The 14,558-nt window shown below is 37.5% G+C and overlaps 1 protein-coding gene across 3 annotated transcripts in view; it reads right to left on the bottom strand.

Moving 5' to 3' along the window:
• VWA8 (von Willebrand factor A domain containing 8) overlaps positions 1–14,558 on the bottom strand; it is a 338,064-nt gene that overhangs the window by 120,748 nt on the left and 202,758 nt on the right. For 2 of the 3 annotated variants that reach the window (XR_003609736.2, XM_028105773.2), the window contains exons 25-26: positions 14,261–14,466; positions 12,673–12,824 (exon numbers count right to left, since the gene is read on the bottom strand). Coding sequence is in view for 2 of the 3 variants with exons in the window: in XM_028105773.2 (XP_027961574.2) it covers positions 12,673–12,824; positions 14,261–14,466 (358 nt within the window). In the remaining variant the exon portion in view is untranslated. The remainder of the gene's footprint in view (positions 1–12,672; positions 12,825–14,260; positions 14,467–14,558) is intronic. The other variant, XM_028105791.2, reaches the window with a different exon arrangement.

Raw genomic sequence — 14,558 nt, 5'->3', positions numbered from 1 at the left:
AATGACAATGGTATTTTCCATGATTTTTAGATCTTGACACTTGTATTGTTTAACTCTATTAAAGTCTTAGCTGGAATGATGTCTGGATTTGATTTTAAGGGGGAGGAAGATGAACTTAAGGCCTATAAATAGCACTACTTTTTATCTTCAATGTCTTTCATGAATTTATGTTTTTTAAAACAATGTTTCAATTCATATGTTGTGATGTTTCTTAATCCCTGGTGGAAGTATTAATAAAGATCTAGAAGTTTTTTTTTTTTTTTAAAGATTTTATTTATTTGACAGACAGAGAGATAGCGAGAGCAGAAACACAAGCAAGGGAGCGGGAGAGGGAGAAGCAGGCTTCCCGCAGAGCAGGGAGTCCGATGCGGGGCTCGATCCCAGGACCCTGGGATCATGACCTGAGCCTAAGCCAGACGCCTAACGACTGAGCCACCCAGGTGCCCCTGGAAGTAAAAGTTTTCACTAAAAGTGGGGCGCCTGGGTGGCTCAGTTGTTAAGTGTCTGCCTTCAGCTCAGGTCATGATCCCAGGGTCCTAGGATCGAGCTCCACATCAGGCTCCCTGCTCAGCGGGAAGCCTGCTTCTCCCTCTCCCACTCCCCCGGCTTGTGTTCCCTCTCTCGCTGTGTCTCTCTCTGTCAAATAAATAAAAAAATCTTAAAAAAAAGTTTTAACTAAAAGGTAAATACCAAAATTATAACTGAGATCAAATTATATAGAAAGCAAAAAAAGAGTGTTTTCCTAAGCATGCCCACAATTCATAACATGATGCATATGGACTCCTAATACAGTCTGAATTACATGCAAGAGATTTGTCTAAGATTGTTTCCATAAAGAGGTGATCTGCGGTTTTAAAGAGTATGTTCTGGCAAATTTCTGCCTTCTCTGAACATTTGCCAATACTATTTCTGGACTCTGAAAGAAACACATGAAAAAGATTTGGATCTTTCTAGGGGCATTATGCAATTGGAAGTTGTTGACGTTCTTATTAGCAACAATTCCTAAAACATCTCCTTACCACAAGAAATACTAATTTTCACGGGAACAGTGGAACCCCTCAGGGTAGTTCCACCAACTCTCAAAACTTCATCAATTACTACCATCTTGGAGAAAAAAAAGAACAACTTTGATTTTAGCAGTCCTCACTTACTCCTAATGTTTTGGATCTAACCTCTCGTAAAAATTAGGTTGGACTGTCCAACTGAGTTTACTAGAGCCTTTCATAGAATAACCCTGACAAATATGTTCACTTTTGGCTCTTATGACTTCCTCTTGCTCTCCAGCCAATTTAGGTCTTAGCCACCTTGAACTGCTACTTGCTCTTCCTGAACAAGCTATGCATTTTCATGCTTCCATGAGGCTATTACCTCTTCCCAGAATTCCTCTCTGCTATTGCTTCTTCAGTGAAATCCTTCTCAGTCTTAAGGCCCAATTCAAATGTCACGTCCCCTTGCATCTCTTGCCCTTCTTTCTTTCTGAGCAGAATGAATCTCTTGCTCTTCTGGGTTTCCATGGAAATTTGCACATTTGGAACTCTTAGAAACACTTAGGATACAGTTCTGTAGAATTTGTAATTTTCAAATTTAAGGCCTGAGAGAATAAAATTTTTGAGATCAAGGTCAGAAGTGAATCCCTTGCAAATATTTATATTTATTAAAATAAAAAGTCAGCATACTTAAAAAGAGAAAATAGAAAAGCCCCTTAAAACACTTTAAATAAGTAATAATGGATATTACTACTTCCCAGTTACCCTCATTTGCTAGAAACTTCTGAGTCTCCTTGCCCTATAATCTCATACGTTGCTGGCAAGTTAATTTTGTTTTGCTGCAAATGATGTGCACACGAGTATAGGTAGGTGTGTTTCCTCTTTGCCTGGCTCTGCATTAGACATGATGGCTTTCGCTTTCTAACTTAGACTTGTGTTCCTCTGCCACTTAGGTCCTGCTGATGTCACAGAAATGAAGAGTAATTTGGATGCATGAGATGGAAAAAGATTTGGGGAAACCTGCTATTCTTGGCTGACCGTTCTCAAACATGCGCCCCAACATCCAGAATGACTCTGTGTGGTCTTAGTGCTGGTGCCTCGCGTCACTCTGTGCCAGCAGACATCGTCAGCTTGCTCCGCACATCTCTGGCTTTCTTCCTCCTCGAAGAAGGTGCCGAAGTACGGTTCTGGGGCCTGGGATTCCTTTCTCTCCTCTTTCTTCAAGTTTTACTGCAAAAACTTCTCTTTTTCTTCCATCTGCTTTACCATCCACATCTTAGTATTTTCTAATCTTAAGTTCTTCCATTTTCTAATTATCCACATCAAGAATGACAGGGATTGGATCTTTCCCAGTTGGAAATTCCCCACACTTCCAACCCCCCACAGAAAACCTCTGTTATTTCCCACAAGAAGTACTCATAGGATGAGATAACCCTATTGTGAATATAGCACTTTGAATATAACATTGCATAGCAAGGTTGGTCATTTACATATTTTCCCAATAAGATGAATTCATCAAGGGTAAGGCTTACATCTTACTTGAATTCTTGACTCTCTGGTACTCAGAATCCATCCATTCTGCCACTGAAATCTCTCTTGCTCTTGAGCCTCCTTTTCCTCTCCACTGCCACAGGCCGGCCCCCACTGATCATGACCCGGATAACGGCATGGACTGCTTCCAGACAGGTCTTCTGGCTGTCAGCTTCACTGCCTCTTGGTTTTTTTTTTTTTTTTTTTAAAGAAAAAAACCCAAAGGAATCTTTCTAAATTACGCATTTGACCATGCTACTTTTTGGTGTCAAATTCCTCCGGGATTCCCTCTGACTCTTCTCTCCCTTTTAGCCCCATCACAAGGCATGCCCTCACTCCACCCTCTGAGTCACCAAACTACTTGCAGTTTCCAAAATGCACCGTGGCCTCTTAAAACTGTCTCTGCTTTAAGTGTTTTCTTCTTTATTTGCCTGGAGAAGGCCTAGTAATCCCTTAAGCATTCAGCCTGGTTAATCCTCCCTCTCCCCCAGGGCAGAAGGCAGCAATCCTACCTCTCTGATTCAATCTCTAGTGTGACTCTAACAGACCACAAGTCACTCTTTACTTGAGTGCTTCCCCAATTAACTGTGACCTCCTTGAAGGCAGATATGAAGCCTTCATCACCTTTGTATTTCTGACTCCCTACCTAGTGTGTACTGATATGAGAATCAAAGGCAAAAGAAAAAATTAAATTTCCTTACTGCCTACAGCCCCTTGACAAGTCTTTGAAACAGGTAGAGTGACCTTCCTCTGGGAGCTCAGCTTACTGGATGTTGACACTTTGCTAAGGGCAAAAGGCAATCTTAGCCCGACCCCCCCAAGATCCTCTAGGTCTTCTTGAACATATAAAAATTCCTTTGGAAACGTCCTTTATCTCTATCCCCCAAGATACATGTTAGCAATCATCCTCTAAACATATGGCCCACTGATAGACATCTGAAGGGTCTCCTGACTGAGAGTTTACTAAACAGTAATCAATGACCTTTTCCTAACAGCAGCTAGCCCCCTCAGGATCCTGGAAACCTTGTTTCTAAAACAGGCTGGAGGCTTGTGCTGTCCCTAAGCCCCTCCCAACTTGAAAGTATATAACGGGCCACTCCTCATGACCCCAGTGCAGCTCTTCCTGCCCACGGGTCCTGTCTCTGTGCTTTAATAAAACCACCTTTTGCACCAAAGACATCTCAAGAATTCTTTCCTGGTCATGGGCTCTGAACCCCACCACTTTAAACCGCATCATTTATCACATAAATGCTCAATAGTGTTTCTTTTTCTTTTTTAAAGATTTTATTTATTTATTTGACAGAAAGAGAGCACAAGCAGGGGGAGGGGCAGAGGGAGAGGAAGAAGCAGGCTTCCTGCTGAGCAGGGAGCCTGATGCGGGGCTCAATCCCAGGACCCTGAGATCATGGCCCGAGCCGAAGGCAGACGATTAACCGACTGAGCCACCCAGGCGCCCAATAGTGTTTCTTAAATAAATGAATGCTTGGCTACATCAGAACGGCCAACATCTTTACCTACTTGTTTCTCATCTCAATGGCAAGTTGCAAACCACTATAGCATTCTTCCCCCATTGCGTCCTGACTACATGACTCTCAATAAATGATGCAATCTACTTTGCAGGTGTATTTTGAAGAGTTACAGGTGGAGATGGGGGATTTCTATGCAGGCAGGTGACAGGTATCACCTGCAAATGTTCAAGGAATCCAAGGATAACTCTGGGAGATTTTAAGATGAGTATGAAAGAAAATTCATAGACCTTAATGATTTCTATGTAGATTGGTTATATTTTAAATTTTTTCTGCACCTTCATAAAGGAGTTGAAAGCAAATGAAATGGCCATGAAGCTACTTTATAATATACCAAGAGAATATGGGGCAAGGCCATGAAACTATAAAACCCAATACCACCCTTCTGCTCATAACAGTTCTGGGATGTCATTATGTAAATCTTATTACTTTTGAACACTAAAAGCTCTTTTATGAAATGAAAGTAAATAATCACACAGAGTGGAATTGTATACCTTAGAACTCCATGATCAGCACCGTGAACTCATTTGTAAAAACCAAGACTATAAAAAGAAAATGATAGCATATAATAATTTGGAAAATGGAAGGAGAAGCACAAAACTTTAAGAGATTCTTAATTTAATGCAATAAACAGTAAACTGATAATTATTCCTATTTTCAAAAACAAAACCTAATGAAATTACTCCAAAGAGAGGCTCCGGTTGGAACGCTCTCTTTGATGCCTCTGCTACCCCAAAGTTGGTTTTGGTCAGAGAAGCAGCTGCTGTTGATGTTCCAATTACACAGGGTAAGTCTTTAACATAGAAAACCAATTCTAGACAGATACCCTTTCAAAGACATTCATTATAGATGAAGCTGTTCTGTCTGCAAATATGTACAGCTATTTTTATTTTTGCTGCTTTAAAAGTGTTTTCTTCCCTCACTTGATATGTTTAGGTTGATGTCTACCAATGCATAGATTTACCTATATTGTGTTGAAATGCAATAGAACTGCCTGGTTAATGTGATTTGTCCTGTGCCAACGTTCCACCCTTAGAGTAGGCATTGCAGTGCAGTGCACCAGAGGCAAAGATGCCCAAATGTAGCAATCTCAGAATAGACCTTTATTTCATCATTTTTATTTTATTTAAATAAGAAAACAAAATGAGTAATTCCAGTGCCTAGATAGGTGGTAGACATTTAAAAAATACAATATAGAAAATAAAATGCATGTTAGGATATTAAAACAGTACAGAAAGTGAGTCTTCCTTTCTCTACTCCAGGGCCTCTCTCTATGGCAACTACTCTCAACAGCTACAACTGTATTTTTATTTATTTTCTTTAAAGATTTTATTTATTTATTTGACAGAAAGAGAGAGACACAGCGAGAGAGGGAACACAAGCAGGGGGAGTGGGAGAGGGGGAGAAGTAGGCTTCCCGCAGAGCAGAGATGGGGCTCGATCCCAGGACCCTGGGATCATGACCTGAGCCGAAGGCAGAGGCTTAACGACTGAGCCACCCAGGCGCCCCTACCACTGTACTTTTAAATTGCTTAAAATGTGAACCTATTTAAGAAGTTTAATAAAAATACTGGCTGGGGTGCCAGTTGGTTAAGCATCTGGCTCTTGATGTCAGCTCAGGTCTTGATCTCAAGGTTGTGAGTTCAAGCCCTGTGCTGGGTTCAATGCTGGGTGTGGAGCCTACTTTAAAAAAAAAAAAAGTTTAAAAAAAATGGCTAATACGGACCCAGAACTTATTAATTCAAAGTTACCTTATTTTGCCTGAAAAATAAAATTAAAAAAAATTTAAGAGAGCATTTGAAAGCAGAGAGAGAATACAGATGTCAACAGGACATCAGAAGAGTAATTCCAATTGGGCTTATTCATTAGCTATGGGACACTTTTTATTTTTATTTATTTTTTTTAAAGATTTTATTTATTTGAGAGAGACACAGCAAGAGAGGGAACACAAGCAGGGGGACTGGGAGAGGGAGAAGCAGGCTTCCCGCTGAGCAGAGAGCTGGATGCGGTCCCAGGATCCTGGGATCATGATCTGAGCTGAAGGCAGATGCTTAACGACTGAGCCACCCAGGCGCCCCATGGGACACTTTTTAAATGCAGTCACACATTAACAGTCATTTTTAGATGGGCAGTCTGTCTGGCAACAGCATTTTTATATGTCTGAAAGTGATAATCATATTTAAACAAATGTATAAAGACACAAAGTATTGATATCAGTGTCTGTATTCTCTATGAGAACACTTTATATGCATTATAAATCTGTTCATTAAGCTTAGAATAAATAAGTTAGCCCCAAATCTCAAGGAACAAAAAGAATGGAGAAAGAATGCAGAAAAAGAGGGGCTGGGGAAGGAGTGTTATATATGCTCAAATCTAGTTCATTACAGATATGTGTTGCCCCTTGAAGAACACGGGTTTGAAACGTCCAACTTACGTGCAGATTTTTTTAAAAATAAATACAGTAAGCACACTGCTGTAATAACATTTTCTTTCTCTGGCTTCCTTTATTGTAAGAATACAGTAATAATACATATAACATACAAAATATGTGTTAATCAACTGTTTATGTTACTGGTAAGGCTTCTGGTCAACAGTAGGCTATTAATGGTTAAGTTCTGGAGGAGTCAAAAATTATATGAGGATTTCTGATTGCATGAGGGGTTGGTGCCACTAATCCCCATATTGTTCAAGGGTCAACTGTACTTCTTTTCAATAAACTTGGGAAGAAATTCTTTTAAAAAGAACCCCCTTTCAGAGAAATGTCTCTTTTATTAAGAAAAAAACTGGAAAGAAAAAATTCTCAGTGCATGAAATAACATATAGAATCACAGGAAAAGATCCATAGGAATTAATGCAATGGTTATCTCCAAATGGTGAGATTATAAGTGTTTTAATTTTCTTTTTGCTAATTTACTTTAAAAATAAATGGGACATCATTCTTCATTTAGTAAATATGCATCATAAGGAAATACATATAAAACCTTTTTAATTTCCTCAAATTTTTATTCCCCTTGGCTAATACAAATAAATGGTTGGTAGATAATAGGTAGTTTGCCAGTGACAAATAGGCAATCAATGCTTTGGAAAAAAAGAAACTAGCTTAAGGAGCACCTGGGTGGCTCAGTTGGTTAAGCATCCAACTCTTGATTTTGGCTCAGGTCATGATCTCAGGATTGTGAGATCCAGCCCCGCATAGGGCTCTGCTCTGGGCGTGGAGCCTGCTTAAGCATCTTTCTCTCTACCTCTGCAACCCCTGTACTGGTGCTCTTTCTCTCAAAACAACAACAACAACAACAAACAAACAAGCAAACAAAAAACAAAACGCCACCAAACAAACAAACCAACACAAAAAAAGAAACTAGTTTAAGAATGAACTGTGGAATTTAAGAAACAAGGCAGAGGATCATAGGGGAAGAGAGGAAAAAATGAAACAAGATGAAACCAGAGAGGGAGACAAACCATAAGAGACTCTTAATCTCAGGAAACAAACTGAGGGTTGCTGTAAGGGAGGGGGTGGGGGGATGGGGTGGCTGAGTGATGGACATTGGGGAGGGTATGTATTGTAATGAGCACTGGGTATTATATAAGACTGATGATTCACAGGCCTGTACCCCTGAAACAAATAATATATGTTAATTAAACAAAAGAATAAACTAAGCAGCATTAAAAAAGAAATCAACAGAGTTGAGGACAAAGAATTTAGAGTAAGAAAGATGTCATTTAAATATTTTATAGACATGTATGCCTCTTAGGGAAGACGGAGAGAAAAACACATAATGATAACTTCAGAGGGTAGAGATAATTTCTCCGAAAGTTTGATTTATTTAAAAATGACCATAACCTTTTCCCCCCTCATTTTATTTATTTTTTTAAAATTAACACATAATGTATTATTTGTTTCAGAGGTACAAGTCTGTGATTCATCAGTCTTACACAATTCACAGCATTCACTACAGCACACGCCCCCCCCATTGTCCAACACCCAGCTCCCCCATCCCTCCCAACCCCTCCACTCCAGCGACCCTCAGTTTGTTTCCTGAGATTAAGAGTCTCTTATGGTTTGTCTCCTTCTCTGGTTTCGTAAAAATGACCATAACCTTTAAGAAGATTCCATAAATTAGTTTTGTGTTGCAAATCAGGAAGGAATAATGGCCAGTATGTTTTTTTATATATGGCAGCCAAACAAAGTTTTACCTTGTGTTTTACTTCATGATCCTTCACTATGCAAAAAAGAAAGGGAAAACTTAACTGGGAATGAAGGGGTCTCTCAAATGATCTTTGTTGTGCCAAAAGTCTATGTTGATCCACTTTTTGACTGACTTTTCATTGTGAAATATCACTGGGGGCTATACCCCCCCCAAATCTGAATCAATCATAACTCTGTGAAGAGTTACATGTATATGACATCATAGTCAGCAATGTTTCTAAGTTGCTTACCTAAAATCTAAGGGCCCTTTTAAACCAATTTCAGTAATTTTCAGTATCCAAAGAGTAACTCTGAATTGTAATTTGCTTATCAATCTGCCTTCATTTGTCTTTAGAATTGGAATTAAAATTATGTATATGTATAGTATTTGCCCCCATTAGCCTTCTAACCTTAAGCAATTGACATAAGTTCTCCATGTCTCAAATTCCTCATCTACAAAATGCAATAATATTATATGTTTGTGTGTGTGTGTGTGTGTGTGTGTGTATATATATATATATAACATTATATATGATAGGTTTGTTATGAGGATTATCTAAATTCATGTAAGAGAGTGCCTGGAAATATGCTGGGCACATAGTTATCTATAAGTTGTTTACATTACCATCATCACTATTGTTATTAATTAATATGTTTAGAGGTAGAGTATTCATAGTCCACTGTAAATCTATGAAATATTAATTCTCTCATCTTAAGAAATGTGAAGTTGAGAGTGGCATATAAATTTAAGATAATATTGTATAAGTCACTTAAAATTATGTTACAAAAAACAAGATTTTTTTTCCTTTAAAACAAATGCTTCCCTCCAGCATGTTAGAGATCATAAATTACTCTGAAACACACTTTTAAATTTAGAAGAACCAATGTGCTAATAGTATCTTTATTCCTAAATAAAAGAAACTTCATAAAATAAAAGCTCATTTTAAGGAAAAACAAGAAAACTTTGCTTTGAAATTTATTATCTATCTCTACCATAGTAGATAATTGATATGCTTCTGCTTGGATCTTTAGACCTAATTGTATGTGCGCACTCATTTCCCCTCCAACAATGACATCTGAAACTCTAGCTCAGATTATTTCTTTAAGAGCTCAGATTTTAACCCAAATCCTTCTATCTCTGCCTAAATTTCTCCCAGTGTGCCTCCTTATTTGGCTATGTCTGCCATCTCTTTGGTCTATCCTATCTATCAGAAACTGAAAAGGGAACAATAAAAAAACAAACAAACAAACAAACAAAAAACCTCAGGAAGTACTAGTGGGAAGAGGCCAATGTAATGTGGGGGTCTAGGTGGCCAATTGTGATCTCAGTACTAAGAACTGGGAATATATTATAGATCAGGAATAAGAGCTGTGTTACACATGACAGGCATGGTAAAATAACCATCCAGTAAGACTCAGCCTAAAAGTATCAGGTTTAGCAAAAGTTTAGTAAAGAAGATCAGTCATATTCACCTTATAATAGGACATTGGGCCTTTTAAAAACGCACACAGACCTATGAAATAGATACCATCCTGCACTCTTTAGGAGAACAAAAGGGGAAATGCCAGCATCTCTTCTGGGAATTCACCAGAGAGCAGGAATGGGACATCACCAAACAGCCAAAATATATTCTGATTGCAGCTGAGGAAGAGGGTGTTATAGAAGACAGTACCAACAGTGCTCTAGTATCATCTGTGTCCATGTGAAAACTTCCTTGAAGTGTCTGCCTTACATCCCTTCTTAGTTATATACACTGGGTGGCCAATTATTTTTCCATCCCCATCTTAAGCGTGAATGTGAACACCTTATTCTGGAGTCAGTGTAATTTTGCTGCCATCCAATAAACAGTATGGTTGGATTAGAGAACAAGATTAAGAGGCTGTAGCAAGGATTTTTCATGTAGGGCCAAATGATATTATCAATAATTAAAACATTTTGTCTTTCTTTTTTAGGAACAGAAGCCCAATGAAGACCTTCTTCACTGACATAGTATATGCAGAGGTGGGCAGGAGCCAGCCTGGAAGAACTGGTTTAGCAAAAGGTCTAGAAAAGTCAAAGCAAATTATAAGACCACATGGGGACAACTTTAAAACTTCAGAGATCTATGTAATTACTATTAACAGTGTGCTACTCTAGGGAGAAAAAAGAAAACATTAGTATCACTCTTTTCTTATTTGTTTTTGTTTTTGCAAGGAGAGAAAATTAAGATTACATTAAAATGCAAAGGATGTTAGAATAGGAAGCAATCTTATCAATAAAGTTAACCTTATTAATTTTATGAAAATGACCCTATATTCTGGCCTCACTAGGGCAGTCTTATTTTACATCTCTTTTTACAGTAATTATTAAATGCACCCCCTTCCATTGTTAAACATGTACTAATTAGATGCTGTCTAATATAATTATGCTATCTAAAATGCCCTCATTTTACCAACAGGCTAAGATGTGTTTCTCCATCACTGACCAGGCACACAGGTTGAATATGTGACTAATTGCTGAATTCCCAGGCCATTACTTTGTCACTTACTGTGCTATCCTATCCAAAGTACAGGACTGATTGTTCAACAGAAATAGACAGTATGGAACCTGTGGATTTCACTTAGAGGGCAAGAAAATTACATCACTACTCTTGAGCTGCCCTAGTCATTGCAATTTACTGGTGTGGAAAAAATGCTGTGAATGTGCGAACTGTAGTCTACTATTATCTCCAACCCAAGGGAAAATTCACTCCTCTATGAGTCTATTTTTAGCTGTATGCAGTGGGTGGACAGCTAGTTGTTTCCATCCCCATCTTAGGCATGAGTGTGACCATCTTGTTTCTCGGCTCAATGTACCGTTTCCACTCACAAGTACTAGAATTGGAATTAACTTGCCATGGCAAGAATTTTTCAGTTTAGAACTGAAGACTGGAATGAATAAGTTAAACCATTTTATCTATCTTCCTTAGAAACTTAAAATGCCAACCATTTTCTTTTGATTGATCTTACCAACTGATATGTATTTTAATTTTTATTTCAAGTTGTTCAGGCATCCAAAAAAAGTTATTTTTAAATCATAAGTCTGGTTTCCATGAAGTCAAGACTCTATAGAAATTTGTTAACAGTAAAAAAACCATCTTATTTCCAATTGAAAATAAAGACATAGTTCATAAAAAAGAAGTAAAAAACATGAGCACTTATAGAAGTCTGTATATTAAAGATAATTTCTTGAACTCTCTAATATAGAAGGTATGCTATTAAATTAGGAAACTAGTTTCAAACTGCCTACAAACACTGCTAATCAATCAGTAAAACAGTATTCTAGAGAAAATTGTAGGTATTAACAACTGACTGTTTTCAAAAAAATTTACTCATTAATAATATAAACCAATTCACTGATGATTTCAAACATAACTCTATCTTGTGCTTTTACCACAAAAGGGAAATATTTGTTTCTCTTTAAGAATCCTTAAAGAAACTGTTAAAACTTTAACAATTTATTTTTATTCATATATATTCTGACAGGTTTTTATGATAACTTCAAAGAATAAATAAATAAGGATGATATATCCACTTAGGATATATATGTGTATATATGCATGTGTGTGTGTCTAGCTGGACTAATCATTAATTTATACTTAACAACTTTTTTCCAAGGAAGGTAGAGTGCCTCCTATATGAGACTAAATTTAAATAATAATTTAAAAGTAATTATTGTCCCTTGAGAATTATGGTAATTGACTATTTTTTTATAGAAAAGATAGCATTAGATGCATTATCAGTTGAGTGACACACATCTAAAACTGTTTTCTAGTGAATTTGCACTGACTTAATTACAAACTATATCAGCTATCTTTCTGGTAAACAACATATTTGCAAGACTCTTTACTAAGGTTAAGTACGTAGCCTATAATTACAAAATAAAGGCAGGCAATTGGCCTACATGAAACAAACCCACTTGTTTTCACTACCTCTCTCATCTGCTGAGCTGAAAGAACTAACCAACATTCTAAGTTAATATGATTACAAATTTAGAAAATGACCATAACAGAAAAACATATGGTGACATAAATAAGATCATCTTAATGAAATACATATTATCCCTTTATGTAGTTTTCATGTTTGTACCATGATTTTGCACTAGATTAGGAAATAATGAGAGTCATAGTAATTCAACAAAAGGACAGAGACTGTTAAAGAAACAAATATTTCCCTTTATTTGATTACATTACATCTACTCATGGGACATTCGAAATAATTAAAATTCTCAATTTACAGGCCCATAAAAAAATGCATTTTGACTGAAATCCAGCCAGCAAACAGCCACACACATGTGAAAAGCTTACTCATGGAATTTCCACCCCATGTCAGTTTAGCAGCATGTAATAGTAGTTCAGAATTATCACCATTTAAGAATCAAAACGGTAACCCCCAAGCATATTTGATCAATAATGAGTTTGCCTTACTCCTTCGCCAGCTGGACACTGGTTGGTTTTGCTCCGATAGGTATCCCGTACTTGTGCAAAGTGTTAATCAAAATCTCCCTCATGTCGTTGTTGTAGGAATCGAAGTCAAACACATTCCTAACCACAGTGGAGAGACCTTCAGTGGGAAATTTCTGTATTAAAAAAAAAAAATTCCCTTATGACACATGTGATTATTTATAAAACTGACAGAACAATAATGATCGAATCAACTGTAGCAGATATTTACAAGCCTTGTCAGGTAACAAGATAGGAGGAATATATACATTTTCCTTTTAATGTTTGCTCTGATAACAATTTCCTTTTCAAAAAAATATTAGAATTTGAAGGGGAATAGTTCCTTCTCTCAAATGCTAAATCAGTGATGAGATACTGTTTAGTGACTTCCACTGCCTTTAAAAATGAGTAGTAGATTGACTAAATAAAAAAAATACTATTTATATAGAGCAGTGTTGAATATCTATACAGAAGTAGAGAAGTCACAGGTCTATGAATAAATGAAAGGAAAGATAGAGGAGCAAGAAAAGAAGAGAAGAAGAACAGAAAGTACAGTGAACAGACAAACAGGGAATAGAAGAGGGAAAGAAAAATACTACTAACTGAGATTTACACTGGCTGGGTACTCTGGGTCCTCTATTGGCTCTGTCTTGATTTTCTTTAGGCTCTGGGATCTGAGCTGAGCTTCTCATGGTTTAATATGCAGAATGAAGTTTTTCCTTAGAAAAGCCTCCTTAGATTTTCCTTAAAGAGTTGGGGATAGGTCAGAGGTCAAGAGTCATTAGGTTGTGACTTTTTGCTCAGAGACCATTATTTATTATAAAAGTAGAACTGACCTGGGTTTTTTATTTTCTATACCAAGATGGACTATACATTGTATCTGGCTACAAAGAACTGCATTTTCCTGTCCATTTATTCTATCTTATAGAACTTTCTTGCAGTCTTTACAGGCATATCATGAATACTGTTAGTTCCTACTGAGTTTTCTATCTCCACATTTTTTGTTTTCAAAATGGAAATATTTTGGGGTGCCTGGGTGGCTCAGTTGCTAAGCATCTGCCTTCGGCTCAGGTCATGATCCCAGGGTCCTGGGATCGAGCCCTGCATCGGGCTCCCTGCTCCGCGGGAAGCCTGCTTCTCCCTCTCCCACTCCCCCTGCTTGTGTTCCTGCTCTCACTGTGTCTCTGTCAAAATCTCTGTCAAAAGAAAAAAAAAAAAAGGAAATATTTTTCACTCAGATACCACATCCTTGTGGTATAAAGTCGAACAGTGGTAAAGTTTCCCTGCTGTCTCACTCTCTAGTCTTCCCTCACCCCCCCAAAAAACCCCACCGAATTTCCTAGCTCTTGGTAATGGCCATGGCATATAACCTTGCCTAAGTCAATTCAAACACTAATGTAAACTGCTCGTCAGTCTTCCAGATTTAAAATTTAGATTACAAATACTTCATATCATATCATCTGCATCAGTATTATATCTTAGAAATTGAAAGACTTGGTATACATTAAGCAGTCTAAAAAAACCCAAGACTGATGGTTCCTTTCAAACCTTTATGCACAGGCATATGCCATACCTGTAAATGTTTCACTATGTTGACAACTTCTCTGGTAGAATAAGGATAGTTAATAATCCCCTGGTCAGCTAAACTCCTCAGCTCTCCAAAGGCAGCCACAAGTTTCTGAAGGATGGGTTCAGACACATTTGGTCCATATTGCCTGAGCATTTCGAGCTCTGAATGGGGTTTGGGATTATCAACTGCATGGCAGCTAAAAATATCACCTATAGGAGAAAAGAGATTCACATTTAGCATGCAAGTAATCCATTATAATACCACAGGGAATATAGAATGACCATTTAAAGAGTCATTGGTT

This window comes from Eumetopias jubatus, unplaced genomic scaffold (genome assembly GCF_037043125.1).
Source record: "Eumetopias jubatus isolate StellerSeaLion01/CBP00866 unplaced genomic scaffold, mEumJub1_p1.0 scaffold_3, whole genome shotgun sequence".
Lineage (NCBI taxonomy): Eukaryota > Metazoa > Chordata > Mammalia > Carnivora > Otariidae > Eumetopias > Eumetopias jubatus.
The sequence above is the reverse complement of the archived record's forward strand: the minus strand, read 5'-3'. Positions and strand labels throughout refer to the sequence as shown.